Source organism: Chenopodium quinoa, unplaced genomic scaffold, assembly GCF_001683475.1.
Source record: "Chenopodium quinoa cultivar QQ74 unplaced genomic scaffold, ASM168347v1, whole genome shotgun sequence".
NCBI classification, from domain to species: domain Eukaryota; kingdom Viridiplantae; phylum Streptophyta; class Magnoliopsida; order Caryophyllales; family Amaranthaceae; genus Chenopodium; species Chenopodium quinoa.
The window spans coordinates 38,212-66,148 of NW_018745523.1; the positions used below are offsets into that span (position 1 = coordinate 38,212).

At 33.9% G+C, this 27,937-nt stretch overlaps 4 protein-coding genes across 4 annotated transcripts; 1 reads left to right on the plus strand and 3 right to left on the minus strand.

Annotated features, from left to right (window-relative positions):
• The first annotated feature begins 4,514 nt into the window (after positions 1 to 4,514).
• LOC110715399 lies at positions 4,515 to 10,025 on the plus strand. The gene is made up of 5 exons (XM_021893984.1): positions 4,515 to 4,849; positions 5,445 to 5,712; positions 6,258 to 6,363; positions 7,985 to 8,128; positions 9,606 to 10,025. Exons 2-5 carry the CDS (start codon positions 5,450 to 5,452, stop codon positions 9,834 to 9,836), a joined length of 744 nt encoding a protein of 247 aa, XP_021749676.1. The 5' UTR covers positions 4,515 to 4,849; positions 5,445 to 5,449; the 3' UTR covers positions 9,837 to 10,025.
• Positions 10,026 to 10,166: 141 nt separating this feature from the next.
• LOC110715501 (probable protein phosphatase 2C 72) lies at positions 10,167 to 12,344 on the minus strand. Its single transcript, XM_021894082.1, has 5 exons — positions 12,006 to 12,344; positions 11,438 to 11,683; positions 11,234 to 11,348; positions 10,871 to 11,094; positions 10,167 to 10,627 (listed from the first exon to the last, which is right to left on the minus strand). Exons 1-5 carry the CDS (start codon positions 12,165 to 12,167, stop codon positions 10,463 to 10,465), a joined length of 912 nt encoding a protein of 303 aa, XP_021749774.1. The 5' UTR covers positions 12,168 to 12,344; the 3' UTR covers positions 10,167 to 10,462.
• A 2,514-nt stretch (positions 12,345 to 14,858) lies between these two features.
• On the minus strand, positions 14,859 to 17,925 carry LOC110715353 (probable protein phosphatase 2C 72). The gene is made up of 4 exons (XM_021893914.1): positions 16,788 to 17,925; positions 16,372 to 16,611; positions 15,934 to 16,272; positions 14,859 to 15,612 (listed from the first exon to the last, which is right to left on the minus strand). The coding sequence occupies exons 1-4, from the start codon at positions 16,959 to 16,961 to the stop codon at positions 15,412 to 15,414; spliced, it is 954 nt and encodes a 317-aa protein (XP_021749606.1). The 5' UTR covers positions 16,962 to 17,925; the 3' UTR covers positions 14,859 to 15,411.
• Positions 17,926 to 23,272: 5,347 nt separating this feature from the next.
• On the minus strand, positions 23,273 to 27,183 carry LOC110715557 (probable protein phosphatase 2C 12). The gene is made up of 4 exons (XM_021894144.1): positions 26,790 to 27,183; positions 24,812 to 25,126; positions 24,380 to 24,494; positions 23,273 to 24,268 (listed from the first exon to the last, which is right to left on the minus strand). Exons 1-4 carry the CDS (start codon positions 26,958 to 26,960, stop codon positions 23,868 to 23,870), a joined length of 1,002 nt encoding a protein of 333 aa, XP_021749836.1. The 5' UTR covers positions 26,961 to 27,183; the 3' UTR covers positions 23,273 to 23,867.
• Between the last annotated feature and the right edge of the window lie 754 nt (positions 27,184 to 27,937).

Below are 27,937 nucleotides of genomic sequence, written 5' to 3' on the forward strand. Positions count from 1 at the left end.
TTTCCTTGGAACGGGTGCGTCTTGTTCAGAATGACCCGTCTGGGGCCACATAGGTGTCGACTTCAAGGTCGTCACTACTATAATGGTCCGTGTGGACCTGGGCTTCGACCGTAGGTCGTTTGCCTTCAGCAGGCGGTACAGACTCTTTGGATTCCATCTTAGAAGTACTCTCCCCACAGACGGCGCCAAATGTTTCGGGGTTTTTGGAGTCCCTCGAGAGAGTTACAATTCCAAGAATGCGCGTCGACCGTCTGTACCTGCAAAACCACGGAAACTCCGGTTGGGTGGAGTTCCGCCTCCGACGATTAAGTTAGAACATGTCCGGATGTTTAAAAGTGCGGAATGTAAAGGTTTTTCTCTCGGATTCCGAGAGAATTCTGCAATTAATATTGCTCGGGTTTTTTGTGAGTATTTATGAATGTGCAATAAATGAGGATTTTCCTCTATTTATAGTGAGAGAGGATCAACTCCCCTTTCATAGGTTAGAATGTCACGTGTCGCCAGAGGATTGGTTCTCTCATAACCCCTCTGATGCTGACACGTGTCAGCACACGATTGGGCCACGTGGACAGGGTATTTTTACCCTAAACATATACGGTTTAACATTATTCGGATCGGTTCGGTTTCGTGTTTACTAAAATACGGTTGGAGTCAGTTTTCGGTTTCAAAAAATCGGCTTTTAATCGGTTCGGTTTTCATATAGGTCGATTGGTTTCGGGCAGTTGTGCATTGATCTTTTTCCATGTGACTCAATTCAGATCAAATTTTGAGAAAAGTCTTCTTTAATAAAAAAAAATCTTCTTTTCCAAGCTAGAATTTTTCGAGTTTCTTTTTCAATTGATAAATTGATTAATAATATTCTTTATTATAATTTTTATATTGACTTTAATTTGTTTTTGAAAGATCAAAGGATGGAATCTCATTCTAAAACTTTCAAGAATTACAATAATACATCATAAGAATTTCACTAGGCCAACTTTGGTCCAATATAATTCCGAGCAAACTATGAAGCACTTTGATGATGTTGTTTTATGAGAAGATGAAGACTATTTTTGCTTAATCCATAATTACATTAAAAAAAAAACAAGTCGGGGAAAACAATTATGTACTCCGTAGTAAACATGTGTGCATAATTAGATTTCATTTAAAATTCTTTTTAACGTGATTTTAATCTTCTCTTTACAGTAAGCGGTTTGTAAACAGTTCGATTTATAAGCGGTTCGGTTCATAAACAGTTTCGTTTGTAAGTGGTCCGGTTTATAAACAGTTTTGTTGGTACACGGTTCGGTGCAAACGGGTTGCAGTTTGTTAACGGTTTTTATCCCGGTTCAAACAGTTTCGAGTTAGAAACGGTTCGGTTCTTTTTCGGTTCGGTTATATTTCGATTCGATTCGTTAACAGGTTTAATTCTTATACGGTTTAACATTATTTGGATCTTTTCGATTTCGGGTTTACTAAAATGTGGTTCAGGTCGGTTTTCGATTTCAAAAAATCGATTTTTAATCGGTTCGGTTTTCATTTGGGCCGGTTGATTTCGAGCAGTAAAACGTTTCGGTTTGAAATTTGACAAGTGCTAGCTATGTATAACATTTTCAATAAAGTAAATTTCTTAATGTATATGTTAAAATTGAAGTGTAACTTAAAAATAAAATATTTACTAATACTCCATGACTCCCATGAGTGTAACATTTAAAAAACAAAGAATACGTAATTGAAAGAAACAATAAAGGCCTACCGCCAGCGTATTTTACACGAAATTATAATTACATTATACACGACACTATTGGGGGCCCTTCTTATTCTTTGGAATCTTTTGATGGTCTAGCTTGTCTGATTGCATATATTCCGGTATCTCTAAGCTCGAATGATTCTACGTTAAAAAAAAAAAAAAAAAAAAAAAAACAAAACAAAAACAAAAAAAAGCACCTCAAATGATTCTAATGTATAGCTTTCTTTGTCTAACAGCCTATCAAATGTCTATTTTGACAATTTATTACGAGTATAACAAAACTTTCGAATTCCCACTTACTTCGTAATATTGAAGTTATTTCAGTCTTCATGCACTCCGAAATCAAATAGCCGATCAAGGGCCCTCGTAATTAATACCTTGGCATATATACCGTGTATTGGATAAAGAGTGCAAAAACAAGTGACATAGACAACATTTGATCCAGAAATCATAGAATTTGCATCCAAGAGATCAAGACCTTCAATTCTTACCTAAGGCAAACTCTATATCTTAGGAGATTATATAACTTTCCTATCAAATCTATGTAATGCCAAACTCCTCATGAAGTACCATTTTTATTGAATGTAGATTTCCACACCAATTACAATTTATTTACTATATACTTTTTATTTATTTATTCTTTAAAAAAAAAATTAATGAGAAAAATAATGTCAATTTAAGAGAAAAAAAGGGAGTATAATATTGATAACTCGAAGTTTTCTTTCACAATATGTTCTACTTTATTATTCTGAATTATTTAAAACGTCAACTAAATGATAATATTGATGAATGTGATTAACAATTTAACATGGTGGCTTGAAAATTTGAAAATTCTTGATTACAAATATAAGCTAAGCAAGAATTGATTACAACTTTTATGTTTGATGTGTCAACAGCCATGATTCTGACATCATTTTTAAACATAAAGGAGGAGTTTAATTATATGCTAATCTTGTCACATAACTAATTTTACTTGATTATGATATGTGGGTTCTCTAATGTTTATTTGTCCTTGAGTAGTTGAGTAAGAGTGGATGAAGTTACGTAACATGCAATGGTTAAATAGGTGGGCCCAAATTGCCCAATATCGGGCTATTGGGCCACGTTGATAATGACAAGGATAACATTAGTGGCCTAATGGGCTTAATCGGGCCCAATAGGATACTATGCTTGATATTATATCTTGTTCTATAGAATTGGAAAAACTTATGGATTGGGAAAATACTCTTTTTTTTTTTTTTTTTTTTTTTTTTTTTTATGAGGTAAGGGAAAATACAAGTTGATTAGCCTAAAAACAAGTATTGTTTATCAAGGGGCAAAAAGTTGTGTAATTTGGAATAAAAAGGATAAAACCGCTAACGCCCCCTTTGACCGCCAACGCCAGTAGCAGTTTACCTTCTTTTTTTTCACCAAAAAATGAATTCTTTCTCTCTGTTTATGACGAGTGCAACCTAAAATCGTATCTAACAAATGTTGACAAAACAATAAACCTACTGCATGATTTTGGTATTTTGGTTAACTTTACTTGTTTCTGTTAAACTTAATTTATTAACATTTGCATTTTAATAAATTGATCAGAATGTAGTTTTGGCCATATAATTCAGTTCACTTCAAGTTGCCAATCATGCACGAAGATGAGAAACAAAAATTTGCATGTATAAGAGTTGTGAAGATATTTTTGTGTATGAAATATTACGTATAATAGCATAAGTATAATATGGCCCATGAAAATTACTCCATAGTTAGATTCTCGAGTTGTCCTTGTAACTTTGTGTCAAATAAAAAAGTTGTCCTTGTAACTTGCAATATGTAAATTTCGTGTCATATATTGATTGCATATTCCGGAATCGTAAACAACATTAGTTCAAATGTTTTTAAAGTTTTGCTAAACGTCAATTCACTAATTCAATCAAATGCTCCTACAAAGTGCAAATTATTGATGATGCTTAAGAGACTGACCTATATGCATTTCTATATGAACACTGATACACGCAAATGTGTTTTGAACGCTAACATTAGCATGATTCATCCTAATATCATACATCATATTTCTTGTTTAGTTCGATCATAGTTACTCTATAGTAATCCACTTTTGATTGTGAACTTTCTCGTATTTCACTTTTACGGGGTTTTATTATTGCTAATTTCTAATTTTTACTATCACCTTTAAAGATAAAATAAAAATTAATCTAAATTATGCTTCTCAAATTTTGGAAATGAGGATATATAAAATCTACACAAATTGATTTTTCAATACCACACGTTTCCCATCTTGCCACCAGATACCGCAATATATTAAACTTATTTTTTTTTTTAAGAAAATAATTAACAATCAACCTATTTTGATTTAAATTCTGCTGAGCTCATGAGCAAACCCACATGTGAGTAAAAGTGTTGTCTCACATTGAAAGTGTTGGGAAGTGTATCCCACATTGAAGAAACAAGAAAGTTGTGTCCACTAAATAAGGCTAAAGGGCTATTCACCTCATTGCCATATGGTTTTGAGGTGGAACCTTCTTGTACTTGTATAGTGGACACTTGTGACGAGTGTGGCCCAGACCCATTTATCATGGTATCAGAGCTCAGGTTGGGTTGTGTTGTGATTTGGGCTAGTATATAGACAACTCACATATGAGAGGAAGTGTTTCATGTGAGTGAAAGTGTTGGAAAGTATCCCACATCAAAGAAACAAGAAAGTTGTGTCCACTTTATAAGCCCAAAGGGCTACTTCTGTCATTACCAAATGAAGAATATAGTCTTACACACTTTAACACTTATTATAAATGGAAAGGTCTAAAAGAGTCTGAAAATTCCAAATTGGGCCTATTAAGAAAAATCCCAATTCGTCGGACTACTAAATTCATATTCTTGATTAGAGGCCCAAATTTTCAAAAACAAATTCCACAAAAACTCCAAAAAAACCAGCGACTCTAAAAGCCGCGACTCAGTGAGTCGACACTCGCAAGCTCACAAGGTCATAACTCATAACCCCAATTCACCGCCATTAAACTCTCAATAAATCACCCACAAAACCCTCTTAATTGTCGATTAAACGGAGGATTAAACACATCCTGAAAGAGAAATTTCTCCAATTTACAGGATTTTCTGCTACAAATCAAGGTGATTTTGCAGTTTTGCTAAACTTGTTTATCTTTCTCTTTATTTCCCTTTTAATCGTCATTTTTCTTATGGCATTTGTTATTCTTAACCTTTATTTTCTTTTTAAATTAATGGGGTTTATGCGCATTTTAGTTTCCTTAATTTTATTCTGTCTTTATTGATTTCTATCTTTTTAAAAAATATGATGATGGATGTTCTATTGTTCTTGTTAAATTGCAATCGGTTTGTAATAGTCATCTAAATATATTGTTCTGGGTTAGTGGGTTTATATTTTTGTGTATTTTTTTGGGTATTACTTTGACTTTTCCAATTTCCCATTATATTTTATGCACGGTTTGAGTGAACTTTACATTGTTGATTAAGGTGATAACTTTAATCAGGTAATAATTTCGCTATTATGAAGGGAATGATAAGCCTACAGTGGTCATGGTTTGGTGGGGTTTTGGGGTGGGATTATGGGTTGGAAATTGTGAATGTGTAACTATTGTGCTAATCGTTTTTGTTGTTAATGATGATTCGAGAAGATTTTGAGGTTTGGATTGAATGATGTCGTGTTGTTGCCTGATGTTTGATGTGGATTGTTATTCTCGTGTAGGATAAATGGAGAGTATATTAGATACTATTGATGAAGAGCTGAGCTTTGGAGATGGCGAAGATGTGGAGATGATGGATATTGAAGAAGGAGAAGTTGTGGATGGGCATGTTTCAGGGGAAACTAGTGACAAAAATGATAATGAAGTAAAGACTATTTCACAGAGTGAAAATCTTCAACCGGCAAAGAATACAGGCAAGAGGAGGAAGAAGAAAAAGAAGAATAAGAAAAAGAATTTCGTACCCCAATCAGATGTCGTTAACATTGACAGGTTTCATTTTTTTCCCCTGACCCATATTTTAACTAGTGTATAGCTTCCTTGCCCTTTAACTTATTTCAATCATTTTATTAGGCTAATGTTTCTTGCTTTGATTAGGATCCCTTTTTCATGCCCTCAAATTGTATGAAGTATATTGTTAGCTTCATTGTCAATTTGGTATTTCGCTTGTCATTTGTGAATTAGGTTTATATGAGAAATGCAATGGTATGAACCCAAACTAGTTTTTGATGCATCACCAAGCTTCAATTTGGGTTTCATTTCCATTTTTATACTTTTTTGGCTCCCCTAAGTTCTATGAAAACATTATGGGCCTTTGTTATGACGCCATCATTGTGATTATATCTTAATGTAGCAACCCAAACTGTGTCAATGGATGTTATTCATGCTGCTTCTTCAGCAAATTAAGATTTTGTATTCACATATGCAAGTCACTTCCAATTCATATCTGTTTTTTGCATGATTGCATAATTATCTTTGAGAGAAGATGCTTTTATCTGACAAAATTTTAAATGATAATTTTCATGTATTGTCTACAGGTTTGTTGTGGATGTCTGTAAGAGGTTAAGAGAGCGAAAGTCATATCTGGTGTATACTGCCATTGGTGTTCTGGGAATACCTGCTGTTAGGGATCTTGTTAAAGAGGTAATCCTGACCTTAAATCTTATATAAGTTTCACATATCTTTGTTGTTAGTGCTGATGGGGTCATCTTTCTACCTTATATGTACTCCTTATAACTGAATTTACAATGAAAAGCTGTATGGTCTGTATCCACATTTGACTGCTCTCTGCATTGATTGCATACACTTGCCTGTTGATGTATCATGGATTTTGATGCTATATGATTGTTGTTTCTGATCACTTTTTCATTTGGGGTCTATCTGAACAGCACTTATTGACTGCTGTTGACCATGTGTTAACAACCACAGTTAATTATGGCTATTGTCATTGGATGTGTGACTATCTCTGATGCTTTTGCTGACAGATTTGCTTCTCTTTAAGTCTTTAGTGCCACTTTTTGTTCATCTCATTTGTTATTATTTACACCTCCCTTCATAGCTGTTACTTAAGGTGTATGAACAGACAATCTGAGTGAGTTTGCCTCTTACACTACCAGAGCGGCTCTAATAACCCGTTATATCTGCGTCACTCACTCAGTAACTCAGGATTCAGGAGACTGCCCTTTATTTTACTTTCTCAGAAATTCAATGAGTTGCTTGACTTGCTTCTTGATCAGTCTACCTCTTTTTGTTATATTATAGGTTGAGAATTTACCTTAATTTGAACATGGCCTGGCAGACCTAATTCTTACTTCAATTTAAAAGGTGAGACAAATAAGGATTTTTCCAGACAACCCTGAGACGTATGGGTTCAAAAGTTTTTTCTAAGTTTCTGATGCTTTATGTTGTTTTCCGACCTTTGCAGATACCTTAAGTGGAAGCTTATTACTTCTTTCAGTTGTTCAGATATCTGTGCTGAGATATCCTCTGGGTGATTGACTTTGCGCTTTGCTACTAATGTAGGTCTATTGTCTATATTACAAGCTGATGAGCCTTTCACAGAACTTGCAATTATGCTTCTTACATACAAAAACTTAAATGAAAACTTGTTGAGGTTTAATCTATTTTCTGTAGATTTGATACTAGATGTGTTGACTCACTCATTCACCTAATATATACTCAACTTGGGGACTCTAAGGAATGTGCAATTTTTTGAGTTGGAACAGGATTATTAGAACCACCTCCCTTGGAATGCGAACTCTCTCATTTTCAATTTTCAATTCTTGATCTGCCTTCTCTCTTTGGCAAAAAAATATCTTGAAGAGCTTCTATGTGATGCAGATTAGTTAATAATTGTCTATGTCATGCATTAGCCTGATGGCTAGTTGTTTGCAATCTATGTTGTATAGTTGATTCGTAATATACTTCACCATTTTCATCTTAACATTTTGTTTGCTTCCCATCTATATATATAATCTTTTCTTTCCCCGATCCCTATTTTATATTAAGTGTTTTAATTATTGTGCATCATGTTTGTCTTGTTTAGTTTACTATATTTATTATTCTTTTTTCTTTTTAAAAAACTTCATTATTCATATTATAGAGATTAATCTTACTATGATGCTCTTTTCTTCCCCTTTAAAAACTGCTTAATTTTCTGCATCAATTTTTTTTTTTCCTGTCTGTAGCTTGGCCATTCTATGTTCCTTTTCCCTCTCTAAAATATATTATTGTTCATATTCTCAATAGCATGTGTGAATTGCAGGTAGAAGCTGTCCAAGTTTGTGGAGGTCAGAAGACTGTTCTTGGCGATCGATATAGGTCTGGTGGAGGGGTATTATGGAATATACTTAAGGCACGAGACCCCAATGCCTATAAGGAGATAATGAAGAAAGGAAGGGACTTTGAGGTATGTTTTTGGTTGTCCTTTATTAATACTTTCCTGTTCTGCCATTTGAAGTTTTCATTCCTGCAGCAAATTTAGCGTGTCTTGAATTGGACTGCCAGGTTAAGAAGTGTGATATGTTTTCATGCATATCATAGGGGCATTTGGATTTTGGAGATTAAAATAAGAGAATCTTTGGTTAGTGGGCCTGTGCCTGTGTATGTCATTATTTGCAAATCACAGTTAAAATCTTGAAGTTTCTTTGTCCTGAATGCTTGAAGTAAATCTGCCCCTTTTCTATGTTGATACATGCTGAGTTGACCCCCTTGGAGAGTGAAGTCATCGAAGTGTAGATGGATTCTTGTTGAATAAAGGAAATTTAACATTTGTCTTACAAAGAGCTAAGCATTATAACTCTCCTGCACTGTATAAATATCAAAATCGGAAAAATATCTCATAAGCAAGCCAAACTATATAATCATCTGGTAAATTTGGAGAAACAGTGGTACAATATCCTATCTTGCTTGTCATTGTCTCATCTAGTAAGTCACTGTGTTTCTGGTACCTTCTGATTGTCAATGCCAATGGAAATGGTTCTTATGGATTTGGCTTTTGTTTTTGTTTAAAATTATTTGATTGATTTTGTTAGCTACTTTGGTTCATAGGGTACTTTACATGAATATTTTTTAGGCTGTTAGATATGCTAGCTATTTTGTAACTCTTATTTATAGTTTCAGCTACATGCTATCTTTAATTCTTCTGTTATTATTATATATTTTTATCTTTTCTTTTATGCTAAGCTTACCAACTTTCTGCACCATAGTTTATTGGACTTAAGACTTTCTTTTGAAGTTTACACCTAATTCATAGCCTCCTTTAGATGTGCAATACCTGGGTTTCTTGAAACAATTATGTTCTTTTAGGTAGGTCAAGGTCTCAAGAATGTATTCTACTCCTTTTAGTAGCTCTGGACATGGAGAATAATCATGTAGGAGGTTAGTAATAGGAGCTGTCAAGCTCCAAACAACCATGAAGTTGGTGGTTCAATTATCACATAGGTTGGGGAGTTGTTGGGCTTGGGCACTTACACCTTAATTTGGACCCAATTACCATGTCTCTTTTTCAGTCTCATGTTCTTTTGATCTCATGTCATACTTTTAACAGTACTGATTTTCTAGATATAAAAATTGCTGTATCCAGGTTAGTGATATTGTACAATAGGAAGTTTTGGGGAATAAGAATAGGCATAAAAAGGAGTTGTGAGTCTCGTCGTTTGTTGAAACTCTACTATCTACGCAAGAAAAAACAGAAAAATAACCATTTGTGTTACAACATTACAATCTATTCAGATTCTGAATCCACTTGTGTAAGAAAGTTCAGGGTTCATCCAAACTCTTTAAGCTGTATAATTCTGATATGACTCTCCTGTCCTTGTTATTTTTAAGTCCCTTTATTTGTATATGTTTCTTGTCTCATACATCTTGTGCTTAATATTTTGCAGAAACAATTTAGGCGACCGAGTGTCCAACCACCTAGTGCTTCAGATGCAATGACCAGTAAGCCAGTGGCTAGCACTTCAGACAATGACTGTGAGATAGAAACCCCAGTGCAAGATCAGTTACCGCAGCTCAGTGCTGGAGAGAAACGTGTGCCTGTACATGAAAGGATTAGGGTTCCTGTGTCATATGATGATCTGCCTGTAGAGGAGCCAGCAAATGACCAATCATCTTGAAACAATGTGGACATGTTTTTGGCTAGCAATGGAGAGTTGAGATCTTTTTGTGGTCTTCTTTCTTCAAACTTCAATTCAAAGAGAGGATAGGAGATCAAGTTTTGGTAACAAATTGTTTTATAAATATTTTTCCCTCTTTAATGGTCAATGACTTGTTTTGATGCCAATTATTGTCTACATTATTCTTAATTCAGGGTATTTTTCCCATTCTAATTAATAACTATATATTTATACCCTTTTAATTATAAGTATCATGTGCCGATTGAAAACAGACTTTCAGATCAACAAATTTATCAGTATTTACAGTAACCTTGGTAAATATCTCCTGGGATTATCACATTGTAGAACATATTTGACCTGATAGCTAATAGAATATACCCTTCCTGAACCGAGTCAACTGACTTGCTACCTAAAATGGACAAACTTTACACGACTAGCTCATTTGCCATATCAAACTTTTATGTATAGAATCCACAGATGGTTTTCTTATCGTAAAATGAAAAATATGTACTGCGTGTTACGGAGTACAAACAATCGTGCAAAACCTAAAAGTACAATAAACGGATACATCTGGTTTTTTTCATAATCCATACATAAGCAAGTACATGTTCTTTTTCCTGCCACGGCTACAAGAACAGGCAGATGGCCGTGCAGTCATCAGGCCTTGCCGATGGAAAGGTTTGTGACCATGCTGCATGAGCTCTATACGTAACTGCTGCTGCGGCTGCCTCTCTGTTTTCTGCTGACCACACAGCTGAGACAACTTCCTCGTTGCTTAGCACATCCCACACCTGTTTATTGCAGGTTAAACACGAGACTATTAGAAACTGAGAAATTAATGACAGAAAACTGAGAAATAATAACCCCTGAATTCCTGAATTGAACATTATAAGCAAAAATCAGCAATTAGAAACTTGGAAGTTTTTTTTTTTTTAACAGTTAGAAACTTAGAAGTTTTTTTTTGAAAGCTAGAAACTTGGAAGTTAAAACTTAAAACTGAAGAAGTAAATCCTCTAAGATAAACTGCAACTTACCCCATCGCTAGCCAGCACAAGGAAGTGATCCTCTGAATTTAATCGGTGATGAAAAACCTCAGGAATGGCAATTAACCCGTAGGACTTCATATTGAAGTCTCCAAAAGCTCGAGACATGGCAAGGCCTGGGATGTCCTCTTCGGGTTGCCATATTCGTGTGATGTGTGCTTCGTTCTCTAGAGAAAACACCCGGCCTTTAGAATCTCTAATCCGATTAGCTTCAGCTGCATGACAAAAAGAAATACTGAGAAAGTAAAAGGGAGAAAATTTGTGTTTGATCATAGAGCATGAAAGACTTGATACTAGCTGGTTTACAAGAACTCAAAAATATTGACAGATATACGTATAGACAGGATTCTTCACCAATTATATCAGGCTTCAGATCCACCGTTAACTGGGTAGCTTGGACACCAAATTCAGTTATTGTTCCCAATACAGCTCGGGAATCTCCAAGATTAGCGATAACAAGATCTGCACCCTGCTCACAATATCGGCCTTGTTAGTCAAAATTCCATCATTCGGATGGTTCAGTAACTAAAGCGGATCCTACATCATTACTATTCATACCTGTTTGATGACAACCACAGCAGTAGAACCGCTGTGAGTAGAGTCCACATGCTCGAACTGCTTGAGCTGCTCATCCATTGCTTCGAAAGAACTAACAACACAAGCCTCATCCCATCCCAAAGATGATCTTTGGTTTAATAGTAATGCAGGTAGCTGGTTTCTTACAAACATGCTCACTTTATGTCCATATATTCCATGCCCGTCGAATAGAGCACATAATACCCCATCTTCTGTATTTCCGTACCCCTTTCATAGACAATAGTATACCAAAGTAGGCAAAAAAACACAGCCCTTAACTAACACAGTTCATATATATTATAAGGTAATACTTTGTACAATGTTTGTTCATCACCTTATCTTATTGATTTAGTTATTGTTATATCATGTTCTTACATTTTCTTCGATCAAAATGTAATATTTATCATAATTTCAATGCATTACAAATCAAACCAATGTATTAATTAAACTTAAACAAGCACGCAAAGAAACAAGCTCTAGCACTTATATATGCACGAGATTTTAATGATCAAAGATGTGTATCTAATAGAAAGCGCAATTTAATTCAAACCTCATGGAGAATAGCAGCATCTTGATTTAGACCTCTGGCTCCTCGCCGAGAGTGCACAGAACCAACCTTATGGCCTCTTTCAACAATGTGCAAGCAATTTTCATGGAAGTCATCCCCATACACTTGAATATCTGAAGATATACAAGATATGCAATTTCCCATTTCTTAATTAGATTCTAGAATCTATTTCTTTTTACTTTGAATGAGGTATCTCTTTTTTGTATTTTTTTCTTTGAATGATGAGGTATCTATTATACTTGTTAAACTGGTATAGTTTAACTTTGATTTTTCGTCATATAATAAGATCCTCCAAAGTCTAAAATATTGTTGCTGAATTACGGTCCAATTACTTGTAAAATATTAAAACCATAATAACTTAGTGCAATAAGTTCAAATAAATTATTGTTAATTAGCTAGAAGTATTATTTTAGATCACCTTTAGAATCTTCTGAGAGGGTATACATATGTAAGTCATTGAATTGTGCATCTATTGGATTCACATTTGTATCTCTAATTAATTTAAATAAACATAAGAAAAAAGAATGAACCTACTACTTTAATGAAATTATGAAAATTCGCTTATTCATAGAGATTTAATCCAATAATCTTTATTTATCGAGTATAAATATAATTCCCCTGTGATCATATCTAGCTATAGTGATTATAATATTGTTTTCAATTTATTGTGTAAATCTATCATGTATACCAATTGATTGGTCATTGTTCATTCCAAACAAACATAAGTCGATGATGAGGCTTTGAACTTAAAATCTCAAAGTTATAAATTGAGTTATTCACCATTTTCACCGGTCTTGCTCGGTATTAATCAAATGTTAGTTGGGTGTAGCTTATCATGAGGCTATTCACTATTTCAAAACTTTGAGTTGACAATTCAACTCTCAAAAGGTTAAATAACAATACTACGTATCGGTATATTGCACCTTGACTTCGCGTGCGAGATTACATCATATACTTGTTAGATTCAAGTGTACAATTTGACAAAAAAAAAAATAAATAAATAAATAAAAAATAAAACTTAAAAAATTTTATAGTCTTATTATTCTTATAAAGCAAAATAATGCGACTGTTCTTTCCATGTCGTCTTCGAGATTTACCAATCCTTAGGTTTTGATGTATATTTCAATCCATTAGAGTAACTCTTTATCCTTATAAAGTGGTGTATTGCTTGGAATATGGAAAGCCTATTTTCAACACATTCAAATGTAATTTTATATTGTTAGGTCCATGAACCGAGAAAATAAACTTGATTAATATTTTCTATATATAATCATGGTAATCTATAAATATTTATTGACCATTCTCAAATAAATCCATAATGTTATTTATCTTATAGACCTAAATCTAACCCGGACTGAAACATCCAAATTATACCGTATTTCATTTTATTGATAATATGTTTGTTTTTCTTTAAATTTTTTTTAAAATTTAATTTGAATGTCTTTAAAGGTTTTTTTTTTTTTTTTTTTTTTTTTGACGGGCTTTTAAGTTTATATATGATACTTAATGATAATACTCCGGAGCACTTACAAGTTACAATTGTATTTCATAATTGCATCTTTTTTAACTCCATTCATACATGCAATATAAAACTGACCTTGCTTTAATTTACTTTTGTTACTCCGTAGTTTTGTATCATACAAAGAGATATAAATTATCAAAGACGATTGTAATCGAAAAAGAACATATAACCTTGCGAATTTCTTGAATGAGCCCCGAATTTAGTTTTCAATAAAGAAATTGTATTTCAATGTTTGAAAATATAATACTCCGCAGTATAAAGATACTGCAAAATCTTTTAATTTTTATTTTAATATAGTTTGACTGAGGTATCTCTTATACGTGAATGCTAAGTAAATTTGAAAGTTAGCCAAAAACTAAGTTCCTTATGCTGGGAGAATTATTTTAAAAAACCTTTAGATTCTTTTGTAAGAGCACATAGGGTCACCGTACGTTTATTGGATTCGTTTATTGAATTATTTTAAAATTAACTTATTATTATATTCTTTGTATGAATATATTTGTCGTATTACTAGTTCGCGCACACGCTATTTATTAAAATTATTAATTTTTGAAATAGAGTATCATTTAGTGATTTAGATAGTTTGAATGAACAAATGAGGGACTTGAGGGTGGCTTATACACTAGTATATGACTACATGGCCAACGGCCTAAGCTTATGTTTATGTTTATGATCGTGTAACTATATATGTCATATGTCCTTTCAACTTTCAAGTTGGCATTCTACAAAGTTTCTTAATGCAAGTATATATATAACCTAGCTAATTGACATGACCAGATGAGAAATACATGTATTATTTGACACTATACAACAATCTGTATATGTATTTTGATGTCAGCCAAATCAGTACAAAAAATGATACTTCTTTAATCAAATATTGTCTATAACCGTGAAATGAAGAAAGACATAAAGTAATGGTTCTTATTTTAGGTTTTGATACAAAGCAGTTGAAGATATTTTTCATTCTTGGTAAGTATGCTAGTTAAGTAGCTAGTATTAGCCTCAAACCTAAAACAAGGTAAAAAGCCTTTGATAGATCATCTTGGCAAAACTCCATGCTTTGAGGGTTCTTTTCTTCCAAATCTATTTAGTCACATAAGGTGTTTCTTGTATTATGATCCCTGCTATTCAGAATCATGTGTCACAAAGTTTTAACTGTCAACTGACAATTATATTTAGACACAAGTACTACGTCTACATTTACATGACCAAACCCTTGGACTTTTGGTTGCAGATTTTGTTCATCCTTCTTCTTTCAAGGTTCATAGAACAGATTTCCAATAGAGAAAAAAAATATACAAACATCAAGAACCTATAATATCACAAAGTTTACTAAAGATTCATACCCTCACATAGATTCAATTCAATATGACACAGAGTACATCAAAGCCAATAAAGGTCTAACTGTGGGCTTAATTGTAATATCATGTTTAATACGAGTATGGTCCGCAACCGTCACCAAGAGAGAGAAAGCTCACTTCACTAGTCCAAGGAGGTTCCATCCTAAAATCATATGACAATATGAATAACTCCTAATATGAATAGCTCTTTCACCTTATACGGAGTAAAGTATAACTCTCTCTCTTCTTTAATTAATGTGGACAGTACACTCACATATGTTTGGGAATACTATGCTTCAATACTAAAACATTTCTTAAACATAATTACCATATATTATATACGCAATACAGGTGCATCACAAAGAAAGTGATGACATTTATATACATTGGACAGAATTCACCCCTCAATCATTCCATTTTCAGAGCGAACATTATAGCAGCAATCAGCCTTTGCAGCTTCAGAAAATCGGATATGGGGTACGACCACACGAGTGCTAATCATCGATATGGGAACAGATTATAAAGCTCAAGTTGTTGGAAGCAACAAACAGTCTTCTCTCTCCTGCAAGAACAAGCAGACAGCAGTGCAGTCATCGACTTTTGCTGAAGGAAATTTGCGCTTCCATGCAGCAAGAGCTTCGTCTACAACTGCTTTTGCAGCTGCCTCCTTATTCGTTACTGATCTCACAACTGACACAACTTCCTCGTTGCTAAGAGCATCCCAAACCTGAATTTCAGAGAAACACCAATATAAGAAACTATATCCACATAAACTCGGTCAAAGAAAACATGTCTGAAGCAGAAACGCAAACAATGAAGACAATCCCAGCTACGGGTCCATCATTTTCACCAGTCTCCAATTACTAGAAGGATGAACAGGTTTTCTGCAAGATATATAATGATACTAATGGTAGAAATTGAAAATATTGACCTATGACGGTAAGAACATTTAAAGCATTAAGAATCAGCGGTGATCTATCACACAAAAGACCAAGGAATAAAACGAATGACATTCTGGTTCATCAGAAGCAACATTTAGCAAGCTTACCCCATCACAAGCCAGCACAAGAAATTGGTCTTCAGAGGTTAAGCGGCGATGAGTGATCTCAGGTGTAACAATGATCCCATTACTCTTCATCTCAAAGTTTCCAAAAGCACGGGTCATGGCAAGACCTGGGACATCCTCATTAGGCAACCACACACGCTGGATATGGGGTTGGCTCTCATGTGCAAACACCCTACCATTAGCTTTTTTAATCCGGTCAACTTCACTAGGTACATCAGGCTTATGGTCTCTTGTCAATTGAATAGCTTGGACTCCATTTTCAGTTAATGTTCCAAGGACAGCCCGAGAATCACCAAGATTAGCGATAATAAGATCTTCACCCTGTTCACAACATATGGTTCGAATTAACACAAAAATAATTCATTTTCCCTTCTTAAGATAACATGTTTCAAAATCATGACAGTTGAGTTGATTTCTTACCTGTTTGACAGCAATCACAGCAGTACTTCCACTAAAAGAACAATCCACGGTCTCAATCAGATTTACCTCCTTGTCCATAGTTTTAAAGGAACTAACAACAGCCTCATTCCAATCCATAAATTTCCTTTGGTTCAGTAGTAATGATGGCAGCTGGTTCCTTACTACTCTGCTAACTATGTGCCCGTTGCTTCCATGCCCATCAAAAACAGCACCGAATGCCCCATCCTCCATTCCATATCCCTTAATAAAACAAATAAACACCAAAAGTAAGCACAAATAACCCAAGAAAGGCCATGATGAACTTTATAAAACTTTAGTGTAGAACAACATGACATGATATTATCAGATATTTTAGCAATTAGAGGGATAATTTTCTACACCAAATAACATCAATATAATTAGTATCAAGATCAAACCTGGTAAAGAACAGCAGAATCTTGGTTTAGACCTTTGGCTCCTTGCTGAGAGTGCACAGAACCAACCTTATGCTTTCCATTGCCAATTGCAGATTGAATATGCAATGCATTTTCAAGACATCCATACTCGTGTATTTGAATATCTGAAGTTACACAAGACGTGCAGTTTCCCATTTCTTAGGTACTGGTATCTTTAGTGTCAACTGACTAGAATATTCAATCACTTGGAAGGAATACTTTTCAGTTTTCACAAATTAAGGAACCTCTAAGGCCTAGTATATATAATTACAGAAGGACGAATACGCGTACGGCCAAAGAGATAGTAAGGAGTTGAAAACTACAACTTGATTCAATTATACTAATTATTTAATTGTAATTTAGTAATTGAGACTACCTATAGATCCGTCTTAAAGGACATCTGAGGTGTACATTATCAAATGATAGCAATGTGAGAGAAGTCACAAAGTCAGGCTTTGGTTAAACTTTGAAGTTATTTTATTAACAGAGAAATGGTCACCCAGGGAACCTTTACTATAGGTAAAATGAAAAGAAATTATGTGTAATTTATATATTACATAAAAGATTCTAGTATGAGTCGATCTCATGACTCAAGGCATAAAATATCACCCGTTTCTCCATAGAAGTCACCTTTATCTTACCATATAACCATATACAAGATAGCTAAAGATTTAATCAGTTACTCTACATGTAACATGTTACAATTAAGGAACCAAACGCAAAAGTTGACCTGATAAAACATGCATTTGTTTTCATTTAAAAAGAAATAATTACTAATAAAAAAAATAAATAATTATTCCTAAGACGTCTGTGACTGAAATTCATTTGGCATATTCTTGAATGGAGAGCAAGGAATCTTACAAGGATGGCACAAATTTGAATCTGTAAAACTATTACTAAAAATAAGATTCACGAAAAAGTGAAAGCAAATGATAAAATCATATTCTTGACAGCAAAATATTGGAAGATATCTTTGTATTGTATTGTAATTTAGCAGGTGTCACAGAAGAAAACAAGAAGGGAACGCTGTGACTCAAACTTGACGTGTCAGATGAAGAAAGGTAGAAGGAATTTATTTTTTAGCAATAGCTTAATATTGAAGAAACCAATAAGAGATTCTAAGGATTTAGACTAGCCTTCATATTCCTCATATAATTTGCACTTTAAATATTCATCTACTACCAGTTGACTTTGAATAATTCACTCCAGAAAAATGATAAGTCCTTTTCCTAAATTCTTAGATCGGTTATACAGTATAACTTGTCATAGCCTCATAGGCCATGGAAAATTGGAGAGTTTATGGTCGAAGAAAAATCCAATAATGTCATTATATCATATTCAGAAAATAATTGTGACAAAAACCTCAATTATATGGAGGAAAAGTACATAGGAAGGTAAATAACTTGTAGTTCATTAAAAGAGCTATGACCTAGGATCCAGTAATAGCTAAAACAAAACATGTAACTTCTAGCATGCAAAATAGCTGTGACTTAAGAGCAGTAAAATATTAGGAGTGTTAATGGGCTTTAGCAACAGAGGACTTCCTAAATCCATTATCAAGTTGCTAATCTGGAACACTGTAAAGGAATTGTATCATAAACTTGGATTCAAAAACACCCTATGTGTCTATGAGTCTATATAATTGTCGAGGAAGTATTAACTCATCTCAGATATATCATCGTCATAACCCCCTCTTTATTTTTTCATTGTTTCACAAAATTGTCCTTAAACTCACCTCCTAAAATTAACAAGAATGTCCCAAGCCCACCTGCTTCAACCCCAGAACTATGGTTTTATGAGGTTTATCACCCCTTGTGTCCCCTTACCTCCCACACACACACACACACATTCAACAAAAAAAAAAAAAAAATGATAAAAATTAAAAAAATAGAGTATAATAATAATAGCCAGTTGAGCTGGCTATTGAGTAATCATATAAGTAAACGAACTTACACAAATTGTATAAGATTATGAATATTTACTAAGACGATCTTTAACTTCACATGAAGAGACAACCCCAGTGGTAAGTTGGTAACACTTTTAGTATCTTCTAATATATTAAACAAAATATTGCCAGTCACTTTCACAATGATCTCAGCCACAAAACGACAATATAAGCAATCAATAGCTAGTAGTAATATAAAGGAAGAAAAAAATGATCACCAAATAATATGTGGTGATCATTAGAAGCTGAAAGAATAGAAAAAGGACAAAGTCTAAGGGATGAACAAACAGATCAGCAACTCAAAGAGAGGTGAATATTATTATATGCTGAAAACCAAATTAGTCAAATGAACAGAAATGAATCCCTTTTTTATTAAAAGAATAATTTTCTGGCCGACATCGGTATATTCTGGCCAATAATATTCAAGTACAGAAGTACACGATCAGCAAAAGTACTTATCACATATAGAAAGACAAAAAAAACAAAAGTAGGGCAGTGTTTGGCATCATGACATGTCATTGCATTTTAGCTACTCCAATTACATATTTAATTGAAGTTTTCAATGAGCTAATAGTTTTAAGTTAGCATGCACATGGTAAGGTTCTCTTGAATTATGATGTTATAATTAGAATCAAAAGCATACACCTGGATTTGGGAGAGTGGATCAAGTTGCCATTGACTTGCATAAGAATCGTGGCTCAATTGATAGGCTCCATGTAATCTTGTTCCTTTGTTCTTATCAGCTCAATTGATAGGCTCCAGATAAGCATGCTTCTTCTTATCTACTTATGCTTATAGCCCATCTAAATTCCTATCCCAACTACCTCCAAGAATAACAAATATTTATATACTTAGCTATAAAGATATGCCTATTTGAAAAATGAATTATTTCAGCCTTTTAGAGGGACATACCCCAAACATGCATACAAATATGAAAGTAGTGGTTAAAGAATCTTGTTTGATTCCATATATCTTATACTTCGTACATCTATAGATTGCAAGTGGGTTGTAGTCTAACTTCTATACCAAGTACCATAAGTACTTATCATTTTCATTGATTGCACCTCTTTGAACCCTATTACATCACAGTGTTGTGAGAATGTGAGCCATGATATGTGCCAGTTGATTTACATATCACAGCTAACTTTCAGACATTCCTTACCAAAAGGCAACAGGAAGAATAAGTGTTTCGCACACAAAATTGAAGATATAGACTAATGGGCACAATGCCATGAGACACCATCTAAGACACCAAATTTAGCAACCTCGCCTCCTAAAAGAAACTATGAAGTAAGAAGCATGGCTTGACTTTTATGTCTCATGTAGTCATGTAAATAGCAATATAGGTGGTATAAAGGCCAGATAAGAAACGAATTTTCAACCTCATACTAAGTGACGATACTCCTAAATACCAGAACATCCGTTGCTTATTATGTCTCAAATATTAGATATAGGCGAAGCAACAAAAGCAACTAATGATGTAGTGGCATTTGAAAACCTTTTACAGCCAGTCTTTTTCAAAAAATTGGATCAAGAAACAGCTTCCGAGCAAGAACCTAAGACAATTGCCTTAATTAAGTCCAGTACATCACACGAGTCGTATCACATGCTTTAATTATATGGTACTGGCCATAACAAAAATTTTACTCTTGAACTTCACCCAAGCCCGCATGCTTTAAGACAAAATCACATAGTTAATTAAGCATAACATAGAACTATAGAAGTCTACCATAAACAAACTAATATAAAATTGCATCCTATTCAAACATCAAGAATTATTTAATTAGAAAATGATCTTGTTAATTCCTTTGACATTGGACAAGTTACAACCAAAATCCCATTGTCAAACAATCATAATTAAGCAAAAGCTAATTCAGCAGATTAATCTCATAAGCAACATCATCAAAATCACAAACAATTATTATCGAAATTCGAAACGAGAACTGAATTAACTATACATAAGTATTCATTACCAGGAAATGTCTATGATCTTCTGCTGCAACTCTGCAACAACAGCAACCACCTCAATCAGAGATAGTTATTTTAGACAAATTGACCTCCAAATAATCAAAATCCATTAATGGTGCACCATCTTCGTCAACCCAGTTTTTGAAAAATTCTGCACAAAAATTTTATAAATCATTAGTCCAATATCAACTCTGGAAATCTTCAATTAAATTCAGACCCAAGGATTTAATATCAAAACCAAGCTGATTATTTGGGGATTGATTCAATTTTTGGCTGAATTCTAGGGTTTTGATTGCCAAATTTAAGTGTGGTAGAGACGATTTAATATTATTATGGCGCCAAAATCCGAACTCACCGAATTGCTTCAAATTGAGATGAGATAACAAAAAATTTGCTCCATTTCCCCCTTACGAATTCGAAGATCAATTTTTCAGGGTTTATCCATCCATGACTCTTCGTCGTCCCCATTATTGGAGGCTTTGGAGTTTGGAGCTTATTATTCGATCACCTTCTCTTGTTCAAAGTATTGACTTGAGACTTGAAAGTCAAAATTCATGATTTTCAATTAAATATTTAAAAACCCTTGTTTTGTAATAAAAGTTTATAGATTAAAAAAAATGGTTAATAAAATATACGAAGTACTTGGTAATTCAGTAAATTTACTTAGAACTATGTTTCAATAAATGTTGAGTACGGAGGATTTGTTTTAATCAGGGGTGTCAATTTGGGTAAACAGTTTGGAATTGGGTTGGGTTTATCAGTTTCGGGTTATAACGGGTTGAAATAATTAGCGGGTCAGTTTGGGTTGGTTTTGAAAATTATCGGGTCAGTTCGGTTTGGTTTTTTTAATTGCAGTTTCTATTCAGATCAGGTCCTTATCGGGTCGGGTTCTAGACAGTTCAGGTCATAATCAGTTTGGGTTGAACTGGGTCAGTATAAAAACGGGTTTAGCCCGATTAAAGTGGGTTTCGGTTAAAAACAGTTCGGTTCTTAATCAGGTCAGGTCTCGGGTCCAATCATTATCGTTTCAGGTTATAATCGGTTTGGATTGAACTTGGTTGGTTTGAAAACGAGTTTACCCAATTTGAAGCGGGTTTCAGTTCAAATGTTCAAATCATATCGGGTTAAAATCGAGTCAGATGATTATCGAGTCGAGTTAGTCAGATAACGGGTAGGAACGGGTCATGTTATAATCAAGTCAAGTCATAAATAAGTTGGGTTTATCGAGTAGTGGGTTGAAACGGATCAGATCATAAACATATTGGGTTACGGGTTGTAAATGACTCAGTCATAACAGGTTACGGATCGTAAACGGTTTGGTCTCAACGGGTTACGGGTCGTAAACGGTTCGGTCTCAACGGGTTACGGGTTGAAAACGGTTCGGTCACAACGGGTTACGGATTATAAATGGTTTGGTCACAACGGGTTACGGGTTGGAACGATTTAGGTTTATCGGATTTTTGTCGAGTTTAAACGGTTTTCGGTTTAAAATGGGTCGGGTTACTATCGGGTTTAGACGTAATCGGTTCGGGTTGTTTTCAGTTTCTGGTTGTAACGATTTGGCTTGATAACGGGTTGGGTTAGTAACGGTTCGCACAAATTCGGGTCGGTTCAGTTCAGTTTCGGGTTGGAAAAAATTGGGTTGGGTCGGTTTTTCGGTTTCCAAAAAACGGGTTTTTAACTGTTCAGTTCTTTTTCAGATCGGTTTGAAACAGTTGGGTTTAACTGTTCGGGTCAGAAAATGACAGCTCTAGTTTTAATACATCGTATACCTATGTTTCTATAAATAAGAAGAAGGTGTGCTATTGAATCAGATTAATACATATATTACGTAAATAATTAAAATTATGATTACGTAATACTAAATAGTATTAAAGTAAAATATTAGTTATTTTGGAATATGTCTACGTCCGAGCAAAAGAAATTTGAAAGGCAATGGTATTAGCAGTCATCAACTAAGGTCAGCTACAGTTGAACAGAATGATCTAAGTTATAAATTGTGATTAACAAAATCTGATCTTTAATGTGTTTGTTGACAATAATCATCTTTATGCACAAAGCATTATTGATTTTGGTTTGTAGCTAACTAGCTATATTGGGGTGCATGTCCTAGTAATAGATATTCTAATGATGAATAACGTTGTATGTTCAATAATATTTTGCCAACTTTGATTAGAGCCTTAAAGCTAAGTTAGAATATTCATGAGGTTCCAATGTTGAAAATGAGTGGTTAAATGTGACAATTACCTCTTCTTTTTTCCCCTCTTTATAATGGAGTAATTCCCTGTTCCTCACTGTGAGGAACAAATTTTGTTCCTCATGAGGTATGTGTCAAGAGCAGAGAGATCCACCCAAAATTGACAGACGGTCTCCACCATTAAAAAACATTACATTATTTTCTAAAATGTCATTATGAGGAACAAAAGTGTTCCGATGAGGAATTGAGGCTCCTCTAATTAATGAGCTTGGAAAAATACTTCCTACTCTCCTAGGTGTACCGAGGTACATGTAGAAATCTTCACATAAAAAACTATAGATTATATGCAATCCAAAGTGAAGAAATTAAGCCGATCACTACATTAATGCTCATATCACATAATCACATATGTATAAAATGCATACGACATAAAATGTCAAAAAAATAAAAAATAAAGATAGCTAGGAAGTTCTAGTATGTCATCCATCACAAATTGCTATACTTTCCCACAAAACTTTACAATTCATTTGCACAATGCACATTCACAGTACAATCCATTTGACAGAGAGAACAGATGATTTGAGACAAGATCTATCCGATCCGAGGCGAAATTTAAGTAGAGGGAGCATATAAGAAGCCTTGAATCCCTCTAAAATCTTCCCTCATTTGAAGAAACCTTCCACTACTCGTATCACCAATCTTCAATCTTGCTTGTCTTTGAAAGACAAGCGAAAAATCAGTCCATTGAGTCCCTCCATTTCAAGCTTAAATCACCTATTCGATCTTATCAGGGTTTACTGATGTCCACAAATTATGTTACAAGTCATTGGTCTTAAGTAAAATGTTCCTCCAGTCAAGTAATCAAGTGAAGTAGCAAGATACCATAAATTTTTTAACAATGATAAGTAAAAGAGAACCTCTTCTTTCAAAATTTGGTTGTGCACACTGTGTTCTAGTCCTTTTTCTGTAAGAAGTAGCAAACAGCAGTGCAATCGTCGCACCTGTTATACGCAATCTTCGTCTTCCATGCTGCAACAGCCGCATCTACAACTGCTTTTGCAGCCATTTCCTCATTCTCTACACCGCATACAATAGATGTTACCTCCTCATTGCTAAGAACATCCCATATACCATCAGTAGCAAGCAAGATAAAGACATCGTCAGAAGTTATCTGGTGATAAGTTATAACTGGTGTACTGATTATGCCATAGTTTTTCATAACAAAGTCTCCAAAGCAACGAGACATTGCGATCCCTGGAGTGTAAACTCGAGGTAACCATGCTCGGGGAGCACCTGGTTCATCCTTCAAGGCGAACACCCTACCGTTGGAGCTTCTAATTCTATCAGCTTCATCTGCATAACATATCAATACACATAAATACAACCATACTGAAGAAAAAAACAGGGACTTATTTTCTGTTAGAAAATAACCAAAGACTTGTAAACATAATTTTGATTAATTACCAGGAGTGCCAGGCTTTAAATCAATGGTTAATTGGACAGTTGTAATTCCAACTTCTGATTTTGTTCCTAGTATAGCCCTCGAATCTCCAAGGTTTGCTATCAGAAGATCATCACCCTACACAAAACTTCATGTCAGAAACAGAAAATAATACAAGTATAATCAAGCTTCAATTCTAAATAATAGGCCGTATCTCTATTTCAAATCGTTGTTATAAGAAATAATATAGGCCACTTCCTAGATTTATCAAGTTTCACATTCTTCAGACATGTAAAAAATTCAGTTGTGACGGATAAACTTATGATATGTTATATAACTCGATTCCTTAAAAATAATGTGACTCGTACACGTGTCATGTGGCCTATTTCTTAGGAACGGAGGGACAACTCTATTCAGTAGATGAATGCTTTAAAAAAAATTAGTCTTATTCATACCTGTTTGAGAGCTACAACTGCAGTACTTCCACTGAAAGAAAAGTCCACTTTTTTCACCATCTTTATCTGTTCATCCATCTCCGGGAATGCATTCATGTATGCCTCCTCCCACTCTAGGAGTTCATTGTTCGGTGATGAGCCACTGTAGTTACTTGAATGGCTTTCGGAGTAGTTCTCATTCACCTCCGCAACTGCATTCTTTTTGTCAAGTAATAGCAAAGGCAAGCGACGACTGATGATCTTACTTGCTAGATGGCCGTTCTTGCCATGACCATCAAACACTCCACAAAGTACCCCATCTTCTGATCCATAGCCCTTTAAAACAGAAAAGACTTTGGTTATTACTTGGCTAGGAAAGATTTTGTAAACTAATACAAGTGCTAGTTTATGCTAGTATTGTAAGTAAAGTATTATTTGAAAGAGGATATCCTTGTTATAGTTGTCAATGTGTTGATAGAGTCGTTAACTCTTTGGATGAAGGTAGACCTGGTTATTGGGCGCGTTGGGTTATGGCCGGTGTGGGTCAATATAAGGTTGAGTCATAAGTGGTTGCCATAGAAGGGTAAAAAATGCTTGGGTCAAAGGGTGTCACAAGTGAATATATTAGCCTTATATCCAAAAAATTTGACCTCTTTTACAAAATGGTTGAGATACCATTTTAGGCTTACATCGACTCTTTTTGATAATAGTAAAACCGTTTTCATTAAAACTATATAATATGAATTTTTTGAACTTGGTCTAAACACTTATAACTACTGTAAAAATACCTACTCAAAATGAAATAATTGTATTAACATCAAATAACTAGACTGATAGTTATCCAAATGTCTGGGTTCACAATTAATATTATTTAGTACTTTGTTGATTATTTCCATGTCATAAATAAAAATTGGTCCATGTACATTTTTATAATATTTTAAATGGAAGGGACTAATAAAGAGCAATTATATTCAATAAAGAGCAAATATGGGCTGAGACCATGTAATTGGGTGGGCCTTTTAACATGCTTGCACATGCGCACGAGGCACAAGCCGAAAGACTAGTACGCCCAGCTTATAATATTCTTCAGACCAACCGAGTCATATGCATCATCCCACCCCATAATCACCACTTTTTGGGAATTAAAAATGAACTTTTAATTAAGTACTTTTAGTAGTATAGATTTTAATTTAGGTTCGAATTAAATAAAATAGTATAGATTTTAGGTAAGATATAAATTAAAATTTGGTAATATATGAGCACTAATTCAACCAAACATTTGAGATGATGATTAGTAGCCTAATCAATGGTTTTATCTCTAAATTTTTGTTAGGTACACCAAGAAGGGATTACCACATACTTTAGGCCATGACCAAGATAACCTCAAACTACTTTGTATCAATAATTGTATGTTTGTAATTATGTATTAAAATACTTAGCCTTTAATAGCTTGAGTCTTTTAGGACTCTAATAATGTTCGGTAGTATTAAATTGTATTTAGATGATATATCACCCTAGTACCAAAATACTTGGTATAACTTAATACCAATGAATGATGTAGAGTCATCGAAGACTTAATGTCACTATGCGACTATTAATTTTATTTCTATTATGTTTTTACAATTTGGAATATTGTGTTTTCGCAATTCTAAACTCGATATACCATCAACAATTCACAAAACACAAAACCTTAAGCAATATTCTCAAAAAATAAAAATGTCAATTAACTCAAAAGTATTATAACTAAATCACTCAAAGTAAAATTAAAAATCTCAATTAGCTCAAAAGCATTCTAAAAAAAGCAACTCCACTAAAATTTTCTATCATACATCCGAATGTAACAAATTCTAAATTACATTCGGCCATTCGGGTATGCCATGAACTCCATTTTATTCTACAGACATAATGGAAAGCAAAAAAAAAAGAAATGATCTTCAATCTCATAATGTATGCATAAATTGACCAAATAAAATGCCTGAAAAGTGAAAACTAGTAATACCTGACATAGAACAGCACAATCTTGATTAACAGGCTTACACCCACGTTGAGAATGAATAGAAAATCCAGGTTTGATCTGTTGATCATTATTTTTCATACCATCTTGATCATAAATCACACTTCCAAGACCATCTGGAATAACCGAAATCGGAGCCGATGCACTCACCCCCATTAAATTAACAAATTATGTGAAACTACAGTATAGTATGATATAATCTAACTTATTATTCCTACACAAAATGTGAAATAATGTTATGAACTACAAAAAGTCTTGCAATTTCGAAAAGTTAATTAAAATGTAGATTATATAACAGGAAAAATAAAAAATAAAAAGTACCTAACTAATGAAAAAAGGTCGTTTATTTAAACTAGTCAAGTTGGCTTTTTATTTGTTTTTCATTACTTTTATATTTGTTTATGATTGATGATGACCCCTAATAAAATTAAAAATATTTAAATATTTAAATGAGGTGTGTCCATGTAGGAATGATTTGTCTTGTTAATTACAATAATACTATGTAGTTGTTGAACTTGTTGCTTAGTTGTAATTATCCGTTCTTGGATTTATAATAGGAATAGGTCTTACTTAGCTAGGTGTTTCAATGAACTTTGCTTTTGGATAAACACAAAGCTAGATAAACATACTCTAAAGCTATCTTATCACATCATTTTTTTTTTTTTATTATTATTTTAAATTCGATTTTATTTATATTTTTCAAAAATACAATTTTTATTAGTACCCGTACAAAATTTTAATTCTTTAGCTATAATCTAGTCTTAATTCTATATTAATTTGATCTAATTTAATTTGAATACAAAGTAAAATTTAGTATTAGGTTCCCCAAATAATTAGAGTGAACATAGCCTAATCAACGTCATTATATAGTTTTTTAAAAAAAATCATATGTTATACACGAATGAAAAATTTAACTTCGATTTAATTTTGTCTTCGTTTTATTTTATTTGTCCCATTCAATCCAAATTAAAAAGACTCAAAACAATAGACTCGATTCAATGTTGAAGTGGAAGGGGATGCGCTTGCTGTTGTCAACGGCTCAACGCTATAAGGCAGGAACAGGGGGGCAGAACTCCTCTTGATCTGGTGCTGGAAAATATCAAGGAAGCAGGGAAGAGTTTTTCTATTTTTGT

What these genes read in the sequence shown, in the direction of transcription:
- LOC110715399 (XM_021893984.1), top strand. Translation starts at nt 5,450, where the DNA reads ATGGAGAGTATATTAGATACTATTGATGAAGAGCTGAGCTTTGGAGAT. An exon ending in TTAGGGATCTTGTTAAAGAG is followed by an intron (nt 6,364 to 7,984) that starts GTAATCCTGACC and finishes TGTGAATTGCAG; the next exon opens with GTAGAAGCTGTCCAAGTTTG. An exon ending in AGAAAGGAAGGGACTTTGAG is followed by an intron (nt 8,129 to 9,605) that starts GTATGTTTTTGG and finishes AATATTTTGCAG; the next exon opens with AAACAATTTAGGCGACCGAG.
- LOC110715501 (XM_021894082.1), bottom strand. Translation starts at nt 12,167, where the DNA reads ATGGGAAATTGCATATCTTGTATATCTTCAGATATTCAAGTGTATGGG. An exon ending in ATGCTGCTATTCTCCATGAG is followed by an intron (nt 11,684 to 12,005) that starts GTTTGAATTAAA and finishes TGTCTATGAAAG; the next exon opens with GGGTACGGAAATACAGAAGA. An exon ending in TTGTGCTGGCTAGCGATGGG is followed by an intron (nt 10,628 to 10,870) that starts GTAAGTTGCAGT and finishes TGCAATAAACAG; the next exon opens with GTGTGGGATGTGCTAAGCAA.
- LOC110715353 (XM_021893914.1), bottom strand. Translation starts at nt 16,961, where the DNA reads ATGGGAAACTGCACGTCTTGTGTAACTTCAGATATTCAAATACACGAG. An exon ending in ATTCTGCTGTTCTTTACCAG is followed by an intron (nt 16,612 to 16,787) that starts GTTTGATCTTGA and finishes TGTTTTATTAAG; the next exon opens with GGATATGGAATGGAGGATGG. An exon ending in TTGTGCTGGCTTGTGATGGG is followed by an intron (nt 15,613 to 15,933) that starts GTAAGCTTGCTA and finishes TCTGAAATTCAG; the next exon opens with GTTTGGGATGCTCTTAGCAA.
- LOC110715557 (XM_021894144.1), bottom strand. Translation starts at nt 26,960, where the DNA reads ATGGGGGTGAGTGCATCGGCTCCGATTTCGGTTATTCCAGATGGTCTT. An exon ending in ATTGTGCTGTTCTATGTCAG is followed by an intron (nt 25,127 to 26,789) that starts GTATTACTAGTT and finishes TCTGTTTTAAAG; the next exon opens with GGCTATGGATCAGAAGATGG. An exon ending in CAGTTGTAGCTCTCAAACAG is followed by an intron (nt 24,495 to 24,811) that starts GTATGAATAAGA and finishes AGTTTTGTGTAG; the next exon opens with GGTGATGATCTTCTGATAGC.